The 24,139-nt window shown below is 50.4% G+C and overlaps 2 protein-coding genes, 1 long non-coding RNA gene and 2 other non-coding genes across 5 annotated transcripts in view; 3 read left to right on the top strand and 2 right to left on the bottom strand.

The window, feature by feature from the left end:
* LOC107181814 (ral guanine nucleotide dissociation stimulator-like) overlaps positions 1–12,198 on the bottom strand; it is a 13,934-nt gene extending 1,736 nt beyond the window's left edge. Inside the window, exons 1-3 of the mRNA XM_015558690.1 lie at positions 12,044–12,198; positions 11,623–11,682; positions 8,845–9,100 (exon numbers count right to left, since the gene is read on the bottom strand). Of these exons, the coding sequence (XP_015414176.1) occupies positions 8,845–9,100; positions 11,623–11,682; positions 12,044–12,198 (471 nt within the window). The remainder of the gene's footprint in view (positions 1–8,844; positions 9,101–11,622; positions 11,683–12,043) is intronic.
* TRNAH-GUG lies at positions 1,314–1,385 on the top strand. Its single transcript has one exon. It is a non-coding gene; the product is annotated as a tRNA-His (tRNA).
* Positions 1,951–2,024, top strand: TRNAN-GUU. Its single transcript has one exon. It is a non-coding gene; the product is annotated as a tRNA-Asn (tRNA).
* Positions 12,199–16,453: 4,255 nt separating the features above from the next.
* LOC107181824 lies at positions 16,454–18,003 on the bottom strand. The gene is made up of 2 exons (XR_001512526.1): positions 17,742–18,003; positions 16,454–17,143 (listed from the first exon to the last, which is right to left on the bottom strand). It is a non-coding gene; the product is annotated as an uncharacterized LOC107181824 (long non-coding RNA).
* RFX5 (regulatory factor X5) lies at positions 17,548–24,139 on the top strand. Its single transcript, XM_006755695.2, has 10 exons — positions 17,548–17,719; positions 18,521–18,655; positions 18,901–18,934; positions 19,350–19,432; positions 19,898–20,017; positions 20,189–20,308; positions 20,450–20,531; positions 20,836–21,037; positions 21,266–21,366; positions 21,513–24,139. Exons 1-10 carry the CDS (start codon positions 17,586–17,588, stop codon positions 22,518–22,520), a joined length of 2,019 nt encoding a protein of 672 aa, XP_006755758.1. The 5' UTR covers positions 17,548–17,585; the 3' UTR covers positions 22,521–24,139.

The following is a 24,139-nucleotide window of genomic DNA, read 5'->3' as shown; positions in this document are numbered from 1 at the left end:
ACCGCCCGGGACTGCGCCTTTGCGAGGTGGCCCCGCGTGGAGAGAAGGTCGCCTGGGCGGGTCAGTGGACCAAGTGGTCGGGAGGAGGCGAGAGGAGAGGCGCCCAGGGTGAGACCCCGGGATCCCCAACCTCAGAAGGCACTCTGAGGGGTGCGGGACCCGAATAGCGGGATGGAACACGTTTTCAAGCAAAGCTCTGCGGCGCTGACCTGCCGCGACCTGCCGACCCGCACCCGCCCCGCGCCTTGGTTGACGGAAAGTCCAGCCTTTCGGATGCTCTGGCCAGAAACCACCTGAAGTTCTCTCCGTCGCCGGAGCTTCCCCACATCCAAAGAGGCAGGTGTTCTCTCGTGGGTCAGGTGAGCCGACCTGGGTCTGCAGGAGGGGTTGGGATCGGATCAGTTCTGTGCAGAGGGCTCGGCCCGTGGACTGCTGGGTGTTGAGTTACTCTGCGGACTAAGCAGCAGAGGGAACTCTCTCCCCTTCCCCCAGTCGCGACCATCCCAAATGTCCACAGACGAGCACTAGAGTCACAGCGAGGGTCGGGCGTGTGTGTATTGGGGGGACAGGGGGGAGGTGACTAAATCGCCTCCGATTGAGAACCAGCCGGAGTGCGCAGTCCCTGCTGCCCCTGGTCTCGGGACTTTCCAGATCAGGGCGCAGGGGGCGGTTCGGCTCTCGGCGCCCGGCTCAGCCGGGCGTGAGACTTGAGACTCGCCCCGAGACCGTGGGCTTTTCTACCATTAGGCCTTCCCTTTGGTTCTGTCCTCGAAATCAACCTCTTTTGACGCTGCCCACGAGGGCCAGCCAGGCAGCGCGCTGGGTCCTCTTGCTCCTTCCGGGACGTCGCCCTGTTTTGCGCAGAGCCTGCGGAGAAGATTAGGGGCCGCTTTCCCTGGCTGCCCCGGGCGGTGGGGAATGCCAGGAAGGCGCAGAAAGTGGCCCCCAAGTCTGCGCCGCTGGCGCTCCCCTCGCCCCACCGCGGGCGGTGCGACAGGAGCTGGAGAGAGTGGGCAGGCTGGGGTCCACGTGGCAAACGCGAAGAGGCGGGAAAGTGCGGGGGAGACGTGGACACGACAGGGGGCCTCACCAGGAGGCCGGGGCAGAGGCTTGGGCCGGATTTGGGGAGATGCGAATTGCTGGGAAGGGGAGGGGGAGTCTGTTTTGTTCTATCATCAGAATTGAGGGGAAAACAGAACGAGCAGGAAAGAGAAGATGCCTGCAGTTGTTCAGGAACAAAGCGCAGTAAGTGGAGTGGTTTTATGTCAAAGCTCATAGAGCAAGGGCGCGGGTCAGCACCGCGGGTGTAGCGTGCCGTGATCGTATAGTGGTCAGTACTCTGCGTTGTGGCCGCAGCAACCTCGGTTCGAATCCGAGTCACGGCAGGAACCGACCCTTCGTGGTGCTTGGAGTTTGACTTTTACGCACATGTTCAAACGCGCGCAGGCTGCGCCCCTTCCTTATCTGGGGGCCACAGACCAGCGCCTTCCTCTGCCCGCCCCCACTTCGGGGGAAGGTGTCTCCCCCGCCAGGTAAGTACGTGCAGCCTCCGTAAGGTCGGTTGCAGCCGAAACAAACAAGAAGAGTAATCACTGGAGCCCACGGGCCGTTCAGCATCTTTTGGGCCCCACGCGGCTCAGGCCCAGGGAGTCCCGGTTCCGGGCGTGCATGGGGCGCTGGCATCAAAGGAGAGAGTAGAGCAAGGCCAGGGAGACCATTCGGCTGCGCATTGCCTTCGGAATCACCCAATGCACGCGTTTCAAACGCGACCAACACGCAGCGTGAACTCCACTTCTACGGTTCTCCGAGGTTTTGGAGTCTACGCGGTCCTCTGCCCAGTAACAGGGATATGGCGCTCTACACGGTCCTCTGCCCAGTAACAGGGATATGGCGCTGCTAGCGGTGAATAAAGACTTGCTCTCTGCTACCTTGAGTACCTGATCTCCAGCGGTCTCTGTGGCGCAATCGGTTAGCGCGTTCGGCTGTTAACCGAAAGGTTGGTGGTTCGAGCCCACCCAGGGACGTCTTTGTTACTCTTAAGAAGCCAAACCTTTGCCCCTCTTTCTTTGCAGGTTCTCTTCCAACCATTAAAAGAGGCCTCCTCCATTGCTGCCCTCTTGTCTTCTGTGCCTCCTGCACTACAAGGGGACTTGGCCCAAATCAGGGACAGAAAACAGGCCAAGGGAAATCCAGCAATCATTGTTTGTTTGCAATAAAATTTTCTGAACACTTTCCATATACTTTTCAAATTAATGTGGGGTTAAAAGTATGCTGTCCTCTTCGTTCTTGTACAAATATCTGGCCACTTGTTCAAGCGTTTTATAGGGTAGAGTCCCTATAAAAAGAAGATCAATTGCTCTAACTTGTGTTTCCATGGTTTCTATAGGATTCCACTGTCTCTCCTTTTGTTGACTTATTATATGTCACTCTCTCCTTTGTTATTTCAGCGGCTGCTTTAGGCTCTAGAGCACACATCTGTCACTTACCACAGCCTGCCTTCAAGTGGTAGAGTACCTCTACCCATTTCCCTCCTGCCTGCCCTTATGCTGTGGTCATCATGCATTGCACTTGACATATGCTATAAGCCCCGAAATCCACCATTATTACTGTTGTTGTGTCTATCCCACATTTTTAAAGGGAGGTAAATGATAAGACATCTTACATCTTATATGTTTTCCCGGGCAGGTACCATGTCTGTCGTTCTTCATCCCTTCCTGGCCACCCAGATTTCTATCTGGTATCAGTGTCCGTCTTTCTGGAAGCACTTTGCTTGTGGTGTGGGTTTGCTGGTGGTGAAGTCTTTCAGCATTTATGTTTCTGTAAATGTCATCGTTCACCTTCATTTTTGAAAGACTTCTGGGGGAGGCATAGAATGCTACTTTGACCTGCCGCGCCCCCTCTACCGCCTCAGTCCTTTCAAACTGCTGCTCCACCATCTTCTCACTTGCACTGTTTCTGATGAGAAATCTGACATAATTTTTCAGTATGTAGCATGTAGCAGCTTTGGAGACTTTTGCTCTTTCAATGGATTTGAGCAGTTTAATTATGTGACTAGATGTGGTTTTCTTTCTGTTTCTCGTGCTCGCTCATTGTGTTCATTTGGCTCCTTGGATTGGTGGGTTTATCATTTTTATCATGATGGGAAAGTTTTCTGTCATTGTTTTTTCAAAATTGTCTCTTCACCCCCAGTCTTTTCAGGGAATCCATTACTCATTTATTAGGCCTTTTAAAGTTGCCCCTTCACTCACTGACTTAAATTTACAAGTCAGTTATGGTTCGGTTTCAATACACTGATTCTCCTCCTCATTGTGGGTCATGCTTTCCTGCCTCTGTGCACACCTGACATTCTTTCATTGGATGCCAGACATTGTCATGATTTACCTTCTTGGGAACCGGTTCTTGACTTGGCTCACAGCAGTGTGGACACCGCCCCTCCAGGCTGTGACCCGCACCATGGGGGCCCTTTTCATGGCGCCAGCGGTCAGTGCTCTGGGTTCTTGATCAATGACCGAGTGCCTCAAATGGACCCAGGAACCTTGGAACTGTTCTCCCTGACCTCCCTCCCCTCTGTTCCGTTGCACCTGACCTGTGCGCTCTTTCCACGCAAGCCCATTGGTCTCAGAGCTTCTCTGGTGTCCTCTTGGCAAAGGGGATCTCTTTGTTATTCTCTGGCCAAAACAGGCCCCTTTGGTTCCTGCCTGGGCTGCTCTAGAGCCATTGACAGAGTCCTGTGACCATGACCAGCTAACAGGTCCAGTAAAATCAAGGCCAGAAAATGGAGGGATGGAAAGCAAGCACAAGAAATCATTTTAAATGGCACAGAGCTGAGTCTGAGACTCGAGTGGTGGCCCTGGAGTATCTCTTTGGCTCTGCTGCCAGAGCTGAATAGGCCAGTGGTGACACTTGGTGAGACCACAGACATCTTCATAGATGCCATTAAGAATTTGAAAGAAGCTGAAACCGGTTTGGCTCAGTGGATAGAGCATCAGCCTGCGGACTGAAGGGTCCCAGGTTCGATTCCGGTCAAAGGGCATGTACCTGGGTTGCGGGCACATCCCCAGTAGGAGATGTGCAGGAGGCAGCTGATCAATGTTTCTCTCCCATCGATGTTTCTAACTCTCTATCTCTCTCCCTTCCTCTCTGTAAAAAATCAATAAAATATATTTTTTTAAAAAAAGAATTTGAAAGAAGGTGAAGACACATACCCTAGAAAAATAGATTTTTAAAGTTGTTGTTTTTTTCTCTCAATCCCAGGACTGCGTATGTCTGAGGTTACATGTGATATTGATTGGACTGTATTTGAGCACCACCATTTTCCAAATGTTTGGCAGCTCCCGTAGTTAAAAATATACCGACCCTGTTTACCTGGTAATATCCCTTCTATTTACTTCCCAAGAAAAATGAATGCATATATCCAAAAAGGGTTCTTAAAAAAAACGTTCAGAGCAATGTGATTTGTACCAGGGAAAAGCTGGATAAAATCCCCATGTCCATCAACAGAGAAGTAAGTGATACACAAACCGTTGTACAGTCACATCATGGACTAATACTCCCTGGAAAAAAACAACCACCTGTCTTTCCCCTCCTTCTCTTCTCCTGCTCCTCACCATGCTCCTTTTCCTCCCCTCCTCCTCCTTCCTGTTTCTCCTCCTCTTCTTCATTTTTTTTCCTGTCCGGGTCCATGAGGTTACTTAGTGGCTCTGTTTTCTCTGACTCTTAGCAGCTGCCCTCTTCCCCAGCTTCTCAGTCTCTTGTTTCTTACCAAGAACAAACAATAGCCCAGAGGGCAAAAGGCAGAGACTTAGTGTCATTCCAATGAGCTTCTCACGACATCAGCCTTCAAAAGTTTTACATATAATGGTGGTTGATGCCAAGCACGAAAGCAAATAAAAATAATATAATGCAGAATTACACGAGAACCAAAATAGAAGTATAAATACAAAATGATAAAATGAAAATTGTCCCCTTACTACCTTTGAAAGGCAAAAAACAAAACAAAACAAAAAAACCACCACCAACAAAAAATGTTGGGAGAGATATCTGATCCATTATTTAACTTAAAAATAATGAGCTTCATCAAAACAATTCTCAGACTTTGGTGTCTGAGTTTCCCATCGTGAAAGGACAGAACAGGAGTGATAGCTGTGTCCTTTTCCCCTCTTCCAAGAAAAAGCTGCAGCATGTATCAGTTACTCAGCCTGCCCTTATCTCAACCAATGGGAAAACGGGGGAAACTAGCCCAAGGCCAAGAGTATGCTAGCCACCCCCCTGTCTTTGTATAACCAGACCCTAGCTGCACCCTGCCCTTGCATCACTAGCCCCCCCGGCCCTCACTCAACCAACCGGAATCGGCCAAATCAGTGGTCAGAGTGTGCCCCCCCACCCCAAGCCCTATAAATTCTTTGTTCCCTTGGGACTCGGGGCTCTCTCTTGCATCCAGTAATGGAGGCAGGGCGGGTAGGGGACCAAGTCCCGGGCTTGAATAAAAGACTCTATGCTTTTGCATCGGACTCGGCTCCCTAGTGGTCTGTCTTGGGGGATCTTGAAATCTGGGCATAACAATAGTAGGAAGGAATCAAGGACAATTGGTCTCTATTTCTTCTCAGATGTTGCCTGACTTGCTTCTGTCCTCTAGTGGGCACCTGAGGGATTACTACAATTGTCCCAAATCCTGCATTTCAGGATTAAGAACATGAAAAACATTCTGTAGGCGAAAGAATCACAGGGAAAACCATGTCATGTTCTCTGAACATGTCATAAAAAGTACATTTCATTACAAACTGGCTTATACATTTATCCTGGGTTCTGTGTTGGTTTGACCAGCTAGTTGTCTGGTTAAATTGGAGGGATAAAATGATCATGAGGCAAAAAGGAATTGAAAAAAAGGAAGCGCCCTAGCCAGTTTGGCTCAGTGGACGGAGTGTAGGCCTGTGGACTGAAGGGTCCCAGGTTCGATTCTGGTCGGGGGCACGTGCCAGGGTTGCCGGCTTGATCCCCAGGATGGGGTATGCAGGAGGCAGCCAATCAATGATTCTTTCTCATCATTGATGTTTCTATCTCCCTCTCTCTCTCTGAAATCTATAAAAATATTTTTTTTTAAAAAAGAAGCAAACAGTATTGGGGACTTGCTGTGTATGAGGGACTGTGTTAAATGTTCAACATGCTTTAGTTCATTTAATCCTCACAAGAAACTGTACCATCACAGATAAAAGCCTGGATTAGAAGTGAGATCCACCTGGGACAGAATCCAGGTCTTGCTACTTATTAGCTGTGTGATCTTTGAAAGTAACCTTACTTTTCTCACTCCCAGTCTCCTTAACTTTAAAAGAAATGGTAAAAATTACTCTCAACAGTGCCGTGAGGGTCAGCAGAATCATGGAAGGAAAATGACTAGAAAGGTCCTGTAACACTGTGGTCTTCATAAATGAACTAAGTATTCATCAATAATAAAAAGGGAGTAGATTTTGTTTGGGGGGATCACAGCTATTTTTTAGGAGTGTTTATATTTAACTTTTACAATGACCATTTTGAGAGAGAAATAGAAACATCAACCGAGAGAATCACTGATTGGCTGCCTCCCACAAGCCACCCACTGGGGATTGAGCTCACAACCCAGGCATGTGCCCTTGACTGGAACCAAACCCAGGACCCTTCAGTCTGCAGGCTGACGCTCTATCCACTGAGCCAAACCAGCTAGGGCTCAGCTTATTTTTTTTTTTTATCCCTTTTTACTCATGATCATTTTAACCCTCCAATTTAATAAGGCCACCAGCTGGTCAAACCAACATAGAACCTGGCCAGCCAAATGTAAACTGTAATTTAAAATAAATTTTAGCCAGGCCAGTGTGGCTCAGTGGTTGACCATCAACCCATGAACCAGGAGGTCACTGTTTGATTCCCAGTCAGGGTATATGCCTGGGTTTCAGGTTTGATCCCCAGTAGAGGGCAAGCAGGAGACAGCTAATCAATGATTCTCTCTCATCATTGATGTTTTTATATCTCTCTCCCTCTCCCTTCCTCTCTGAAATCAATAAAAATACACATTTTAAAACAAAATTTTTAGCCCTGACCGGTTTGGCTCAGTGGATAGAGCGTCAGCCTGTAGGCTCAAGGGGCCCGGGTTCTATTCCGGCCAAGGGCCTTGGTTTCGGGCACATCCCCAGTAGGGGGTGTGTAGGAGGCAGCTGATTGATGTTTCTAACTCTCTATCCCTCTCCCTTCCTCTCTGTAAAAAATCAATAAAATATATTAAAAAAAAATTTTTTTTAAAGAAAAGAAAGAGATCAGTGATTGACAGGGATCGAGTAGGGAGGATGAGGAGTAACAGGTCCTGGGTTTGTCCTGGATGAGAATGTTCTGGAACTGGAGAGTGATTGTGATGTGATGTGATGGTCATAAGGAATTGTGAATGTTCTTAATGCAGCATTAGATTTTGAAGGATCATAGACTTAAATTATATTTTATTAAAATTAAAGTTTATTTTTATTAATATATTATTAAATTTTATTTAAAATACATCTTATTTTAACTGAATATTATACAAAACTACAGTAAAAGTTTGAAGATATGTATGCTAAACATAAATATTTAAAAATTGCATCTCAAGGGGGAAGCCCCCTCTGCCGTGGCAGCTACACAGGCTGCAGCCCAGGACCGGGGACCACGGGCCTCGCAGGAGCTGAAGGGAGTTGCCCACACGCTGCAGGTGGTTCTTCTGCCTCGTGAAGGTCAGTGAAAGCTGGGTCCGGAGCCCGCTCTGGCTCCGGAGAGGCCACTGGAGTCAGCGTTGCCTCCTGAGGTCTTTTTTTATCTGGCTCTGGAGCTGGTTCTGTAGATCCCAGAAGAGAACATGTTATCCCCATGACTGCCTCCATGTGCCTTCCAAAGACGGAACATCTCTCCTGTCCATCCATGGAGTCCCAGTGCCAGGGCGACCCCAGGAAGTCTTCCCAGGCTGCAGGCCATGGGGACAGTGATCTGAGCCGGCCCTGCCCCTGGCCTCTGGAAGCTCTTCTCTGTGTGGCCGGGCCCCATCTCCTCCCCACACGCCCACATCACCTCCCGGGGCCCCATCTCCTCCCCACACCCCACATCACCTCCCGAAACATAAATATTTAAAAATTGCATCTCAAGGGGGAAGCCCCCTCTGCCGTGGCAGCTACACAGGCTGCAGCCCAGGACCGGGGACCACGGGCCTCGCAGGAGCTGAAGGGAGTTGCCCACACGCTGCAGGTGGTTCTTCTGCCTCGTGAAGGTCAGTGAAAGCTGGGTCCGGAGCCCGCTCTGGCTCCGGAGAGGCCACGGGAGTCGGTGTTGCCTCCTGAGGTCTTTTTTTATCTGGCTCCGGAGCTGGTTCTGTAGATCCCAGAAGAGAACATGTTATCCCCATGACTGCCTCCATGTGCCTTCCAAAGACGGAACATCTCTCCTGTCCATCCATGGAGTCCCAGTGCCAGGGCCACCCCAGGAAGTCTTCCCAGGCTGCAGGCCATGGGGACAGTGATCTGAGCCGGCCCTGCCCGCCCACATCACCTCCCCGAGCCCCATCTCCTCCCCACACGCCCACATCACCTCCCCGAGCCCCATCTCCTCCCCACACGCCCACATCACCTCCCCGAGCCCCATCTCCTCCCCACACGCCCACATCACCTCCCCGAGCCCCATCTCCTCCCCACACGCCCACATCACCTCCCCGAGCCCCATCTCCTCCCCACACGCCCACATCACCTCCCCGAGCCCCATCTCCTCCCCACACGCCCACATCACCTCCCCGAGCCCCATCTCCTCCCCACACGCCCACATCACCTCCCCGAGCCCCATCTCCTCCCCACACGCCCACATCACCTCCCCCGAGTCCTCCTCACCCTCCGCGTCTGTGGGCTCGCGGCTCTCCAGCTCCGAGTCCTCCTCGCCCTCCACCTCTGTGGGCTCGCAGCGCTCCAGCTCTGAGAGGAGCAGCTGGGCCTGGCGCTCCAGGGCTGAGCCTGGGAAATTGAGCTCCAGGTAGGCCAGCAGCGTCACCAGGCCCGGAAAGTCTGGGGGCTGGAAAAAGTCCTGAGGGAACTGGTCCAGCCACATGCCCAGGATGGAGATGATGGCCCTGGGGAGAGACGTGGGCAGCAGAGTCTGAGCCTGGCCTCTCCTTCCACACTAACCTCCCCAGGATCCCTGTGGGGGCCTGGGGGCCTGTGCCTCCTGCTCCTGTCCATCTAGAAACCAGACCTACTCCTTCCCACCTTCAGTCTGGCAGTCCTGGCAGAGGTATACCTGGCCAGGAAGGAGGGGCTGGCCTTATATATTTGTTTATCAGGTTTTTTTATTTTAGAAAAGTAATCAATGTTCACTGTAGATATTTTAGAATGTGGAAAATTATAAAGGAGAAAGTTGCAATCACCCACAATATCAGTCCCCAGAAATAATCATTGCTCCAGCTCCGAGTCCTCCTCGCCCTCCACCTCTGTGGGCTCGCAGCGCTCCAGCTCTGAGAGGAGCAGCTGGGCCTGGCGCTCCAGGGCTGAGCCTGGGAAATTGAGCTCCAGGTAGGCCAGCAGCGTCACCAGGCCCGGAAAGTCTGGGGGCTGGAAAAAGTCCTGAGGGAACTGGTCCAGCCACATGCCCAGGATGTTAATATTTACATGTATTTTCCTCTAGTCTCTATTTTTTTCTGACAAAATATGGATAATTATGTATATTCCTTTCCATAAACTGACAATAACCTGAGACTCAATATAGTGTGGATGCTTTCTTGAGTAATTAAGTAGACTTTTTTTTTTAATTTATTTTTCAATTACAGGTGACATCCAACATTATTTTATATTAGTGACTGAGAGCTCTTAACCAATGGTGTTGTGGCAGCATAGTAAGAAGCTAGGAAAATCCCTGGGTAAGTGCAATGGGGAAACTGAGACAAGAAAATTAATCGCAAGACCTTATCTTCCTCAACCAAGGACACTTGAGAGCAAATGGTTTATACCTCTCCTCCCTAGCTTACATCACTCTGGCCTGGGAAAATAGAACAAAGACCTAGTTAATGTCATTTCTGCCAGCTAACCCCAAGGGCAGATGAAGTTGGGGAACAAATAATAATAATAAAAACCATTAAAGACAGACAGACCTAAGATAACAGTAAAACAGGCCAAAGAAGAACCCAAAACTCCCCTATACACTTATTTTAATGCATCAGCATATTAAAAAAAAAAAAATACACCTGGAAAGCTAATGAATACTCTGTTGAAACCCTCCCCTAAGATTCTTGTCTGCAGAAACAAAAAGGGATAGAAAGTCCTCAGGACAGCCCTGGTGGCCTGGGGACTGAAGGGTCTCGGGTTCGATTTCAGTCAAGGGCACATGCCTGGGTTGTGGGCTTGGTCCCCCGTGGGGGGGCGTGCATGATACAGCCGATCGATGATTCTCTATCATCATTGATGTTTCTATCTCTCTCTCCCTCTCCCCCCACTTCCTTTCTGAAATAAAAAAAAATATTAAAAAAAAAGATAAAAAGAAAGAATGAAAGCCCTCAGGACAAAGGCTCACGCCCATGCCACTTCCCGGGCATGAACATTTTATTTTTTCCTAACCTCTAGGGGTCCCGACAGGACTTGCAACCAGGGGAGCAGTAGGCAGCAGTAGCTCCACCCAGGCTCTGGTTCCTGTCTCCAAGGCCCCCCCCCCGTCTCCTTTTTTAAAATATATTTTTATTAATTTCAGAGAGGAAGAGAGAGATAGAAAACATCAATGATGAGAGAGAATCATTGATCAGCTGCCTCCTGCACACCCCCACAGGGGATGGAGCCTGTAATATGTGCCCTTGACTGGAATCAAACCCAGGACCCTTCAGTCTGCAGGCCGACACTCTATCCACTGAGCCAAACTGGTTAGGGCTTGTGTTGTGAAAACTTTCCTACACAAAGTCAAGAACCCACACACTACAGGCCAGCCTGAGGCAAACCTGCTCCAGGCTGGTCCCTGTCCAGTAACTGTGACCATCTGTCCCCATCTTCAGAGAAGACTGGCCCACTCTGTCAGTGTCCCTGCCCCCTTCCTCCTGGAAGGTCAACTCCATGAGGGCAGGAGGGGTGGTGTCTGCTTTGTTCATTGCACTCATTGGCACACCGTAGGTGCTCCAGGAATATCTGACTGATGAGCAAATCAATGGACTCTTTCTCCAGCCCTAACACCTTAAACTTTAGCTCCTGCACCGATGTGCTACTGATTCACTAGGTGCCCCATGTGCTGCCCCTCCTCCCACTGACACTCAACTCCCACAGGCGGGGAGCACCAGCCAAGCACCCACTGTGGAGGTTCTACCAGATTAGTGAGCAGGGTGCCCCCCACATCCCCTGTTCCAGGTCCCAGGGTGGGGGAGTGGATGCAGGGCTGGGTGGGGAGGGGATGGGGATGGATTTTCTGAGGGGCTGACTCTGTCCACTAACCTCCCAATGCTCTCCCACCACCCAATCCACATCCAACACTCTCTTTGACCTTCCCTTTTTTCTAGGTAAAGTCCTCAGACCTGGGCCCTCTTGCAGAAATCCCATGATGTGTGGGATGCAGGGTTCTGCCAGCACCTCCAATTCTTAGTCCCTATACTCCCCTCACGGTTCTGATCCAAAGCCCACTCACTTTTTCTGCTGGTCCACAGGCCCACCATCCTCTTCAGCATACGGGAAGATGCAGCCATACCTCACCCAGGACAGAGAACCCTAATGAAATCTCTAATCTCCTTTTCAAATGAGAAAACAGCTCAGCCCAAGGCCCCGAGGAAAGTGAGGGATGAGGCAGAGGCTTCCTCATGAGGAAGAGAAAATGACCAATTAGCACAACCACCACCCCTCCCGCAGACCTCTCCAATGGCCAGGCCCCCAGAGAGCACGTTACAGGGAGGACCCCACCAGGTTTCTATAAAAATCCTATGAGTTTGCTCCTGGGTTTACCCCGCTGTTCAGAGGAGCACACAGACTCAGGGCGCTGCAGTGACCTTCTGAAGACTCACAGCTAGCAAGTGCCCAGATGACCACTGTGCTGTGGAGGGGCAGGTGCTCACCTTGTCAACAGTAGGTCCAACACCTGTTGGGTGGTGGCGAAAGCTCTGTAGTTCCAGAGAAAGGTGGGGACGAAGGTGGGGTCCCTGCCCAGGAAGGCAGGCACCAGGTACTCCACCAGCTTGGCCAGCCAGTGTGCCCGGGCGGTCGGTGCCATACAGAGCTTATCTGTGTTCCCGGTTGATGCGGTTTGCCCCTGGGGTGGGACAGAGGAGGGACACGCAGTCAAAACAGCATCATGGACCACCAGGTGGGTTGGCAGCTGCAGCTCAGACTGAACCCATAAGCCCCCAGTGACTGGTGGGGAACATGAGTGCTCGCGGGAGAGAAAGGGTTCTTGGCATGAAAAGTAGAATTGGAGGAGAGGAATGATGAAACACATTAGTAACCTAGGTCGTATTTTGCTAGCTGAGGATGGACAGCACGTCCCTGTGTTAACAGTGTCATCCTTGGGATTTCTTTCTTTTTTTTTTTAAATATGTTTTATTGATTTTTTACAGAGAGGAAGGGAGAGGGATAGAGAGCTAGCTAGAAACATCGATGAGAGAGAAACATCAATCAGCTGCCTCCTGCACGCCCCCCACTGGGGACATGCCCGCAACCAAGGCACATGCCTCCGACCAGAATCGAACCTGGGACCCTTGAGTCCGCAGGCCAACGCTCTACCCACTGAGCCAAACCGGCTCTGGCTTCCTTGGGATTTCTGACAGAGCATCCCATGCTAAGATGAGAACACAGAGGCTTTTCCTAGAGTGGGAGGGGTCAGGATATTAGGACATGTGAGATGTTCAGGGCAGCATTGTTGACATGGCAACAGAAGGGGCTCAGTCCAGGTCCCACAGCAGGGAAGGGCTGGATCGCCATGGTAACCAGTCACCCCGGGGGTATGACATACAGCCTTGGGAGACCCCAGCTCCTGACCTGGAGGAACCACAGGGATCCATTCCTCTGGGGCAGAAAATGGCAACGCAACAGATATGGTACCATGAGGCCCGTGTCTTTTGGGGGGACAAGCATCCCCCAAACATGATGATGAGTAAAACTGGGAGAAGGAGTGTAAGGATTGTCAGGCCAACATGGACACCTGGGGATGGGCGTTAAACAAGAAAATCTGTAGAAAAATGCAGAAATACTCTTGACTGAACATGAGGTGAAATGATACAAAAGCCTCCTTCCTGATATTCCTACAAATATGCAGACAGTGACTTTGCTCCTGGCAGGAAGGGGCTGGACAGTGAGGGTGGGTTGGGGGAGAAGATGGAAACCCAGGTCCCTTTGGGAGCAGGACTCTAGGAAGGGCCTCCGGGGAGTAGCAGGGTGGCTTCTGGAACCCGGGCCCCTTTGACTACTGGGGTCCTGGAGGTCGGGCCACCTGGGCCTCTGCACTCACCTTGAGACTGAGCGGCACTCTTTTGGTAGCGTGGGGCCCCTGTGCCTCCTGCTGGGGGATGGCGTTGAGAACCCCATCAGTCGGCTCCTGTCTGACCTCCTGTGGGGAGCTCTGTAGAGACAGTGCCCAACCGCCAGGCAGAAAGCCTCAGAGCCTGGTCTGTGCTTCGCAGACCCTGTGGTTCATTCCACTCCAGACACATACACCACATTTTACTCAGACCCCCACGAAGGACAGAAAAGGCGTGACAGGCTGAGGGCCTAGGATTGTCATTGGCACAGAAAGGCCCCTTGGAAAGCCCCTCTCCACCCTGCCAGCCCTATGCTGGCTGTGGTCATGACAGCCTCACTAGGGTATGCCCCGCCCTGCAACCTGCCCAGGGGTCCTCCCTTCAGGTTCCCCTTCCCCCACGTGGAGAGGAGGGGATGGGGGCTGCCCAGGGATGGCTCCCAGAGATGGCCCGGCCTGAACTGGGCTGCCTGAGGCTGCCTGTGTCACCTGAGGGGATCTCCTGGAGAATGGCCAGAGACGCCGGGGATGAGGGTTGAACCAACGTCTCCAGAATTTTGAAAAACTCCCACTGTGGGGTCTCCGGGAGCAAGAGCCCCGATAACAAGAGCTCCAGCAAGAGGACATCTTCAACTCTCAAGTGTCTCTTGCCAAGTGAAGTGGCTGTTGGGCTGCTGCTAGACTGTGGCTGCCTGGTTACGGGGGGTTCTAAGTTCTTTAGGGAAGTGACCTCATTTCCTGTGATCCCCTTCCCTAAGACCCCATCTTCCTGATCCTGGATGAGCCATTGTGACTGTCAGGGCCTGTCTGTCTCCTGCCTGCACAATGATATTATTCCAGCATGTACTTCTTAGAAATAATGTTCAGGCACATGTGGAAAGATATGTATAAAGTCGGAGGAGTGCTGTCATGTATAGGAAGTTCCTCCCATCTGTATTTTCTTTCTGTTGTCACCTCCTCTGTGTATGCTCCTCTTAGTATCCCTCCCATAGTCGATACATCGAGAGAGAGAGAGAGAGAGAGAGAGAGAGAGAGAGAGAGAGAGAGAAACAGAGAGGCTGAGATCCAACCACCCCAGTGGCCCTGTTCCCAGCATATCTTACGCCGAGTGTAGAGTATTCCCGGTGGAGTTAAACACACACAAACACGCACACACATACGCACATACACAAAACTGCAGGCAGGAGCTCCTCCTCTGACCACACCGAGAATGTGTGTGTGTGTGTGTGTGTGTGTGTGTGCATGCGCACGCCAGTACTCATTTACTGGATCCCAGAAAAATAAAGCCCCCACATAGGCAGAAATAGGCAAGAGCTTCCCAATATGTTAGGATTTCTAATTTCCAAACCAACCTTATGGGAGAGATTAAAACCCTTGCCTAGGAGTTTGGAACACTCCTGACCTCTGTACTGTGCCTGTTATGTATCCTGGCTAGTCCCTGGATCTCTATGGGCCTCAGTTTCCCAAGTATCCAGTGAGGGTGAGATTCAGAATTGTATAAGTTTAGCATAAAAGGGGCCCAAACTCCTCCACCCTGGGTAGCTATGGAGAGGGGTGCACCCCAGTGTTCCCTGACCAGGCCTCTCCTCAGACAAGGACTGTCCTAGAACCCAAGGCGGGATTCAGGAGCTCAATACTCACTCACTGAACTACCGAACTTGGGATGAGGCCTATGCTTTTCTAGTGTGAAATGACAGGGCAATGACTTCTACTAGAAGGCACCCCCAAAACACTCACTCTGACAGAATTTATTCTGGTCTAACGGCAAGCCTGGGAAGAGGTCTCAGTCTGGTGTGGGCTTTTATTGTTGAAAGGTCCATGAACCCCATAACACATATGCCAGGTCTTTTTTTTTTTTTTTTTAACATATTTTATTGATTTTTTACAGAGAGGACAGGAGAGGGATAGAGTAAGAAACATCGGTCAGCTGCCTCCTGCACACTCCCACTGGGGATGTGCCCGCAACCAAGGTACATGCCCTCGACCAGAATCGAACCTGGGACCTTTCAGTCCACAGGCGGATGCTCTATCCACTGAGCCAAACCGGTTAGGTCATATACCACATCTTAACCTGGCCAACAGAGGGCAGTGCATGGCTGCTCGTGCCTACAATATTGACCTTTAAATTTAACAAGTTCGCCTTCTTCAAAAGAAGACCCAATATATATGCTGTCTACAAAAGACCCACTTCAGATCAAAAGGCACACACAGACTCAAGGTTAAGAGATGGAAAAAGACCCCAGTTGGCATGGTTCAGTGGTGGAGCGTTGACCTGTGGATTGGGAGTTCACAGTTTGATTCCCAGTCAGGGCATATGCCCGGGTTGTGGGCTCAGTCCCCAGTGTAGGGCATGCAGAAGGCAGCCAATCGGTGATTCTCTCTCATCATTAATATTTCTCTCTCTCTTCCTCTCTAAAATCAATCAAAATATGTTTTTTTAAAGGATATAACTCCTATAAACATTTATGCACCCACCACAGGAGCACCTAAATATATAAAGCAAATATTGATGGGCATAAAGGGTGGGATCAACAGTAATACCATCATAGCAGGGGATTTTAACAACCCAATGACAACAATGGATAGATCTTCCAGACAGAAAATTAAAACAGTGGCCTTAAATGACACATTAGACAAGATGGGTTTAATTTGTATTTTCAGAGCATTACACCCCAAAGCAGCACAATATACATGCTTTTCAAGTGCACGTGAAACATTTTCCAGGATAGATCACATGTTAGGCCACAAAACAAGTCTCAATAAATTTAAGATTGAAAGCATATCAAGAATCTTTTCTTCCCCAGTGGGGGGCGTGCAGGAGGCAGCTGATCCATGTTTCTCTCTCATGGATGTTTCTGGCTCTCTATCCCTCTCCCTTCCTCTCTGTAAGAAATCAATAAAAAAAAAAATATATATATAAAAAAAAATTTTTCTGACCACAACAGTATGAAACTAGAAACCCACTACCAAAAAAAAATATATTGAAAAACACAAATACACAGAGGCTAAATAATTGAAAAAGTAATTTTTTTTTTTTTTAATGGAAGTGTTTTCTAGGAAGGAGGTGGGTCAAAGACATCATTAGAAAAGAAAAGTGCAAGTTCATTGGAGGAAAGTAAGAGTTCAGGATGACAATGGCTGTTCATTGGCTGAGCAACACTTTTTCCCTTGACTGGGCTTGTTGCTGGGCGAGAAGAAAATCTTCCTTCCCCTTAGGCGGGAGTGAAGTACAAGCACTTTCTGTTAGAGGTGCAAGGTCCTCTCTTCTTGTTCAGGGCATGAGAGCCCCCTCTAGAGACATTCCGGTCTCCAGTTGTAATTAAAATTTCCTTTACTAGTTTTCACGGTTCATGGCTTCCATGTGAGTCACCGCCTAAAAGCCTAACTAACTGAGAGGGTTAAGAACCCGTGACCCATTCCGTACACAGTTCTCTGAGGGTGAATAGTTGGGGTGGGCGTCTAGCATGGCCGTTGGGGAGTCAGCCACAATTCCAGGGTTCCCCAGTCAGAACCACCGGGCTGCGAATGCAGTGGCCACTCTTTGTAAGGAAATAAAGCGCACACAGGGAACCAAGGAGCACTAGAGCATTTTGGCTTGCAATTCAGCTCATTTAGTACAGCTGCTGAGGTTTCCAGGCCTCCATCCACGAAGACAGTGAGCCTGCTGGCAGGTTTGTTGTGAGTGCCTGTATACCTATGGCGGCTGGAGGGAGAAATGGTTCGATTTATTTTTCATCAAAAGGGGGTTATGCGAACTTACAGTGAATTTCCATCTCCAGTACCCATAATTTTCCAGTTATTTTTTATATCATCCATTGGTTCTTTTCTTCCAGTAGCTTTGACGAACGGAGGCAAAACTGAAACACGGAAGGAGAGAGCAAAAGAAAAGGAAGCTACAGAGGGGGGCCAAGCGCCCGGACTTTTGTCCCGCGGTCCCTTTAAGAGAAGAACCTCTTGGGACCTGCAGTCCCAACCGACCCCAGTTTTAACCGAAACCTAACCCGGACTTCCCCCTCTTGACTCAAATAAGACCAATTTTGGATTTTCCCTCCCCTGTTGACCAATCAGAGTCTGTTACCAGGCAGACCTTAGCTGCCGCCCGGGCGAGCCCGGCGCCTTCTGTCTCCGGGTGGCAGCAACGACCAATGACAGAGCAGGCCCTCCGAGTATCCGGGCAGATCGGGGCTGCTCCAGCCAGTCAGAAAAAAGAAAATAAAGCAACGCACGAGCCCGCCGGGCCAGGACCGTGGGGCTGGGCTGGAGTGAAGGTGGCTGCGAGGTAGTTTCTCTTTCTCCCTTACCTTTGTCGTGGCTCGTGCGGGAAGGCGGCTGTTCGCAGATGGGAGGGGGCCGTAGGAGCCGGGAGGAGAGGAGAAAAACATCTCGGCTGCCTTTCCGACAGCGTCTTCACCCGTGTGCACGTGCCCCGAACCTGGGACCGCATCTCCCCACCCGGGTTTCCTGCGCCCAGCCCGGGAGTTCCGCTACCCCGAACCCCCCACTTGGCAGCAACCCGGGGCTGGATGGCGGGGGAAGGGCAGCGGGCGGGGGCGCGCGTCGGGACGGGGTCGAGGTTAAGTGATGAGAACTTGGGCCCGGTTTCTTCCCCCCCTCCCCCCTCCCCAGCCTGGACGGGCAGAATGCGTTCGTATCCTTTCCGACCTCCCGGGCGTCTGGTAGAGAATTAGATAACTTCGTCTTGCGGTGGTTGTTTTTGAGGGAGAAAAGGGCAGCATGAGGTCAGAGTCAGAAATGACAATTTCTCCTCGCGTGGATTCCCGAGCCTCCTGTCTCTTCCTTTACGGTTTTTCCACATATGGGAGGCTGCAAGGAGGTGGGGCAGATAGGGTGGAGATGGCAAAGGGCTTTGGGGGTATATCTATATATCTATAGGCCTGGAGAAGTAATGGAGTAATTTCTAATTTTTGGAGAAGGCAAGTGGTGAGAAAGAAGAAACAAAAACACTGGAGAAATTCGGAGGCTTGCTCCCTGCTCCTCTTTCTGGCTAGAGAGATGAGGATGGGGGAGCGGGGTGTCTCCAGGGAAGGGACGTTGAGTTGACTCGCCTGTCTCCGGCCAGCTCCCGCCCTCATGCCAGGATGGCCGAAGACGAACCCGACACCAAGAGCCCAAAGCCCGCGGGCCGGGCCCCCTCAGGCGGTGCCGAGGCGGGGGAGCCCACCACGCTTCTGCAGAAGCTCCGGGGTACCATCTCGTAAGTGCTCGTGGCCACCTCCAGATCTTGCGTAGCTCCCCAGTGTAGATCCCTGGAGCACCCCGCTTCCGCTGCAGATGAACTGCCTCTCCCTGAGCAAATGCATCCGACCAGGGGGAGCTTCTTGGCGGGGTAGCAGTTCTTGAGCACCTGCCGGACCACGGCGTCCTCGTCCCCTCCCTAGCAGTCAGACACGGGATGGGGGGACATCTCATCTGACCCCCGCTTCTTCCTCTTCTCCACAGGAAGGCCGTGCAGAACAAAGTAGAGGGAATCTTGGTAAGTATTTTGAGGGGAAAGGGCAATAGAGAGATCGAGTTGGTGGGGGATGAGGTTGGTGAGGACATGAGTAAGGTAAAGGTGTTTGTGGGAGAGGCAGTGATGTCTACCCTGTCCGGAGCTAATTGGCTTTGCAACTTACTGCCAATTCGACCTTGAGCACCTCACTTCACCTCTCTCTGACCTGTTGTATGGAAGCCCAATAGAAATGAAATCAGTCGATCCCCTCTGCTCCCCCTGTCACCGTGGTGACCCATACGGGGTTCCTCAGAGCACAGCGGGCACCCAGCCTTAAATCATTCTCAGGACTTTTTTTCAGTCTGACAGCCTCTAAGTCAGCTAGACGTTTTGGTAAGGATCGGAGGGTCCTTCTTGGCCTTATTGTTTCTCTTGCCTCTGTTCTTCCTTCCCTCAGCAAGATGTACAGAAGTTTTCAGACAATGACAAGCTGTATCTCTACCTTCAGCTCCCCTCAGGGCCCAGTACTGGAGACAAAAGGTATGTTTGGTGCTAGGCTTTTAGATGCCAGAGGTTCTGATTCTTAAAGGCTCGCTGGGAAAGGGTGCGGTGAATAGGAATACTCATGATGGCTCTTCTTTTTTTTTTCTTCTTTTTTAAAAAAATATATTTTAGTGATTTTTTACAGAGAGGAAAGGAGAGGGATAGAGAGTTAGAAACATCGATGAGTGAGAAACATTGATCAGCTGCCTCCTGCACACCCCCTACTGGGGATGTGCCCGCAACCCTTTAGTCCGCAGGCCGATGCTCTATCCACTGAGCCAAACCGGTTAGGGCATGATGGCTCTTTTTGACCAAGAAGAAACGTCCCTGTCCTGCACTGAGTTAGCGGAAGTAGATTCTGAGTGAAGTGACTTGGTCCAGCACTACCGAAGTGGTAGTCTGGATAGAACCAGGACAACTGTTGGGAATTTAGTAACAGTTTTCTTTTTAACTCTTTTGCAGCTCAGAGCCAAGCACACCTAACAATGAGGAGTACATGTATGCCTGCAAGTGGATCCGAAACCACCTGGAAGAGCATACTGACACCTGTCTACCAAAGCAAAGCGTTTATGATGCCTATCGGTGGGTGGATAGGGGGAGTGGAAGGGTGGGTTGTCTCTGGAGAGCTCCCTGCCTTGGATGAGCCTGACTTTTTAAAAAGCTTTTCCAAACTTCATCCCCAGGGACCCTCTGAGCCCACCCATGACCTCCTTCTCTGAGTATCTTCCCACTCTGCCCCCACCCCTCACTCAGGAAGTACTGTGAGAGCCTCGCTTTTTGCCGCCCACTCAGCACAGCCAACTTTGGCAAAATCATCAGAGAGATCTTCCCTGACATCAAGGCCCGAAGGCTTGGTGGCCGGGGTCAGTCCAAGTATCCTTGACTGGAGAGCTTGGGGCCAGAGGACCTGGGGAGGAAAACCTACGGATATGGAGAGCCCGGAGTAGAAACAGCCCATCCTTGCTAAGGGGCTTGGTGATCCCCAGATGTTGGTTTCTCCTTAACTTACATCAGATATTGCTACAGTGGCATACGAAGAAAGACCTTGGTATCTATGCCACCCTTGCCTGGCCTTGACCTCAAGGGCTCTGAGAGTGTAAGTAACAACCCTGAGTGCACTCTTCTCTCCAAGGTAGAAATCAGAGGTCTTTGGGACATGTTTTGAAGACTGACACAGCCCTAGGTGATTCTGCACATAGCTTCTGAGTATATAGGATGTGCCCCTCTGCCCACCCTATAGCTGAGGCAGAGGATGAAGAGCATATGTGGGTTTCCGGGACGGGACGGTACAGGCTAATCCCACTCCCAGTTTGGTCTTACTATGGTCACCGTGGATGTTCAAGAGGGGCCAAGGGTCCTTGAGTTTGGAGTATTATGAGGCATGTCCTTCCCCACTGCAGCCGGAAATGGGCCCAGAAGTAACCCCAGCACCTCGGGATGAACTGGTTGAGGCAGCCTGTGCCCTGACCTGTGACTGGGCAGAGCGAATCCTGAAACGGTCCTTCAGTTCCATCGTTGAGGTCGCCCGCTTCCTGCTACAGCATCATCTCATCTCTGCCCGATCTGCACATGCCCATGTGCTCAAGGCCATGGGGCTTGCCGGTGGGTGGACCCTGTCTTCTGTCCTGAGAAACCCTCAGCCACTTTCAACTTCAAAAGCCCTCCCATGTACTAGGATAGAGACACCTTGAATTTGCCTTCTATTCCTAGAGAACCTTTTAGGACATGCCTTAGTCCACCTTCTTTCCACTACCTCCACCAGTCAGAATTGCCACGCTCCTCCATTTCTGTTACCTCCTCAACTTACTCCTTTTTCTGGCACTTCTGCAGAAGAGGATGAACATGCCCCTCGGGAACGGACATCTAAATCTAAGAATGGTGTGGAGAACCTAGAGGGTGGAGCCCAAAAGAAACCAGAGAGACCGACCCAGGTAGGAGGTTGGAGCCCCTGACCTTGCTGCCCTGTCCTTCAGGCTTAATGTACCTTCCTCCGTGGGCCCCATACTGTCACCTCCTGTGCCTGTTTCCTCCGGTGTCCAGGCTTCCCATTTACTGTGGTCCTCTCTTTGCTTCTTAGCCTCCTCAGGAGCTGGAACCCCGAGCTGGGGCTGGTCCCTCAGCACATGGAGAACGGAAGAAGACTGTAGTAGAGAGTCCGGCCCCAGCAGCCAATAACCCACAGGTTAATGCCCTGATGGCCCGGCTGCCTCTGCTCCTCCCCCGGGCCCCTCGCCCAGTTATTCAGCAAATCGCCGTCTCTCCACCTCTTGTGGCCCCCAAGCTTCCTTCAGGCACTCTGAAATTGACTGCACTGCCTATGTCCAGTAGAGTTAGGGGAACCCAGGCAGCTGTGCCCATCATTAATATGATCTTACCAACTGTTCCTGCTTTGCCTGGACCTGGACCTGGACCTGGACCTGGACCTGTGCAAGCTCCACCTGGGGGGCTCCCTCAGCCCCTGGGCACAGAGAATAGGGAGGTCGGCATAGGTGGTGACCCAGGACCTCATGACAAGGGTGTCAAGAGGACAGCCGAAGTAACTATGAGTGAGACCAATGGGCAGGACCCACCAGCAAAAGCTGCAAAGCAGGATATAGAGGATACAGGAAGTGATGCCAAAAGAAAACGGGGGCGCCCTCGAAAAAAATCAGGTGGAAGGAGGGAAAGGAATTCTGCCCCTGATAAGTCAGCAGCTGCCACGGTCTCTGCCCAGTCCTCAAGGTTACCACGGGAGACGTGGGCTACTAGAGAGGAAAGCAACTCAGCTGGAGGGTCAGAGAGGCCAGGGCCAGTGGGAAAGGCCGAGAAGGGGACGGTGCTCGCCCAGGGTCAGGAAGATGGTGCTGTTTCTAAGGGAAGGGGCCCCAGTTCCAGTTCCCGCCATGCCAAAGGAGGGGAAGATAAAATTCCCCTTGTCAGTCCAAAAGTGAGTGTCATCAGGGCCAGCAGAAGCCATAAGGAGGCTCTTCATTTGGGAAAGGGAGAGGTGGATACTGTAGCACAGGGTAATAAAGATTTAAAGGGGCATATGCTTCCAGGTTCCTCATCCCATGAGCAGAAAGACCCCAAAGCGACGCCCCCATGATAAATACGTAGAAAAGAGTGTTTAAACCAGATGTGAACTCTGCCTGTCTGCCTTGTAAAGCCCTTCTGACTGCTTCTTTGGCTCTTTTCCAAAGGGAATTCATGCTCTTCTGTATAGACAGCTGAGGCACCCTGTCTTACACAGTGCCTGCTTCCTGCCTCTGACCTTTTCAGCTCAAAACCCTTGGCTTTAGAGTCGCTAGTAAGTCTGATCCATGTGTTATCCTGTGGGAACGATAGGGGTGGAGTAATATGATGAATGTATAAGCTAGGAATCTTCTGGTTTTAAATAATAGAAAACCTAACTCAAACTGGTTTAAAGGAAAGATTTACTGGCTCGTGTAACTGTAAAGTCCACAGGTAGTGCTGGCTCCAGGTAAAGCTGATCCAGTGGCTCAGCACCTCTCTAAATACCTGATTGCCTCGCCACCCGCACTGTTCTACCTTCTGTAGGATCATAGGCACCCTGGGCTGCCTGTGGCTGCCAGCACTCCTAGAATTATAATGTCTCCTCATTTATAGCCAATCAGAAACAGGGCATCTTTCTGCCAAGAATCCTAGCAAAAACCCTACGATTCACTGATTAGGCAAACTGTCACATGCCCACCCCTACCCAATCCCTGTGGCCAGGGGGATGTTGATGCTAATTTGCATCGTCTACATCAGGACTGCACCTGTGGAATGAGGGTGGGATTAGCCTCCTTAGAAGCTGGGAGGGGAAGTTCCTGGGGAGGGGCTGACACCTGGCCACTACTATGAAGTACAGGTGATTTTAGCTTGCTAGGTTAAGATTAGCTATACCTGCTTTCCCCCTCGTAGTATTGCGTTTTTCTTACTGCAGCTGTAACCTCTCTTTATTTTGACCTCAGAAGAAATGAGAGGAAAGTCGCTCTCCTTTGGGAGCTATCTCTCCAGTCTCTTTTCCTGTTTTTGAACTTTAGTTTCTCATTTCTGCCTCCCTGTCTCCCACCCTTCTGCCACTATCACTAAATAGAGTGAGATTTGCTTCTAATCATTTTATTAAATTCATTCTGTATCCACCAGGTGTCAGTCTCTGGTACATATGTCAGGACTAGCCAGGTGTAGGCCAGCTGTGTGGAAGGAGGTAGCTCTGTTTCAGGGAACACCAAGAGGAAGGGGATCCAGACCCTTCAGGTGGGCCAGTGGGAAAAGCAGTAAGCCAGCCAATATTGATCAAGGACCTACTTTGTCTTTTGCATAGGGTAGCTCCTGTCAGGGAATCTTGGTTCTTCCCAAGAAATTTAGATTTTCTTTCAGGGAGACTTCATTTGTTCATTTATTTCCACCACAGTAGATTTTTAAAAATTATAATATGTAATGTTTGATATCTATAAAATATATTTAACATGAATAAATTATGAAGTATAATAATTAAATGACTACCTATGACCCATTACCCAATCTATACATTAAAACATTAGAAATATCATTGACTTTCTTGTGTTCCTCCCCTATCCTAGCCCCTGCCTCTCCCTAGAGTTAACTACTGTCCTTAATTTTGTGTTTATTAATTACCTAATATATATATGTATATATCTTTTAAAAATGTATTGTTCATTTTTGCTTTTAGCTTTATGAAAAATTTATTCTCTAATAATA

The sequence above is a fragment of the Myotis davidii genome, unplaced genomic scaffold (assembly GCF_000327345.1).
Source record: "Myotis davidii unplaced genomic scaffold, ASM32734v1 scaffold653, whole genome shotgun sequence".
NCBI classification, from domain to species: domain Eukaryota; kingdom Metazoa; phylum Chordata; class Mammalia; order Chiroptera; family Vespertilionidae; genus Myotis; species Myotis davidii.
This window is presented reverse-complemented; position numbering and strand designations above follow the sequence as displayed.

Excerpts from the sequence above, each read along its gene's own strand:
- RFX5 (XM_006755695.2), top strand. The coding sequence starts at position 17,586 with ATGACAGAGCAGGCCCTCCGAGTATCCGGGCAGATCGGGGCTGCTCCA. Across the intron at positions 20,532-20,835 it reads ACCTCAAGGGCTCTGAGAGT|CCGGAAATGGGCCCAGAAGT; the intron begins GTAAGTAACAAC and ends TCCCCACTGCAG. Across the intron at positions 21,038-21,265 it reads CAAGGCCATGGGGCTTGCCG|AAGAGGATGAACATGCCCCT; the intron begins GTGGGTGGACCC and ends GCACTTCTGCAG.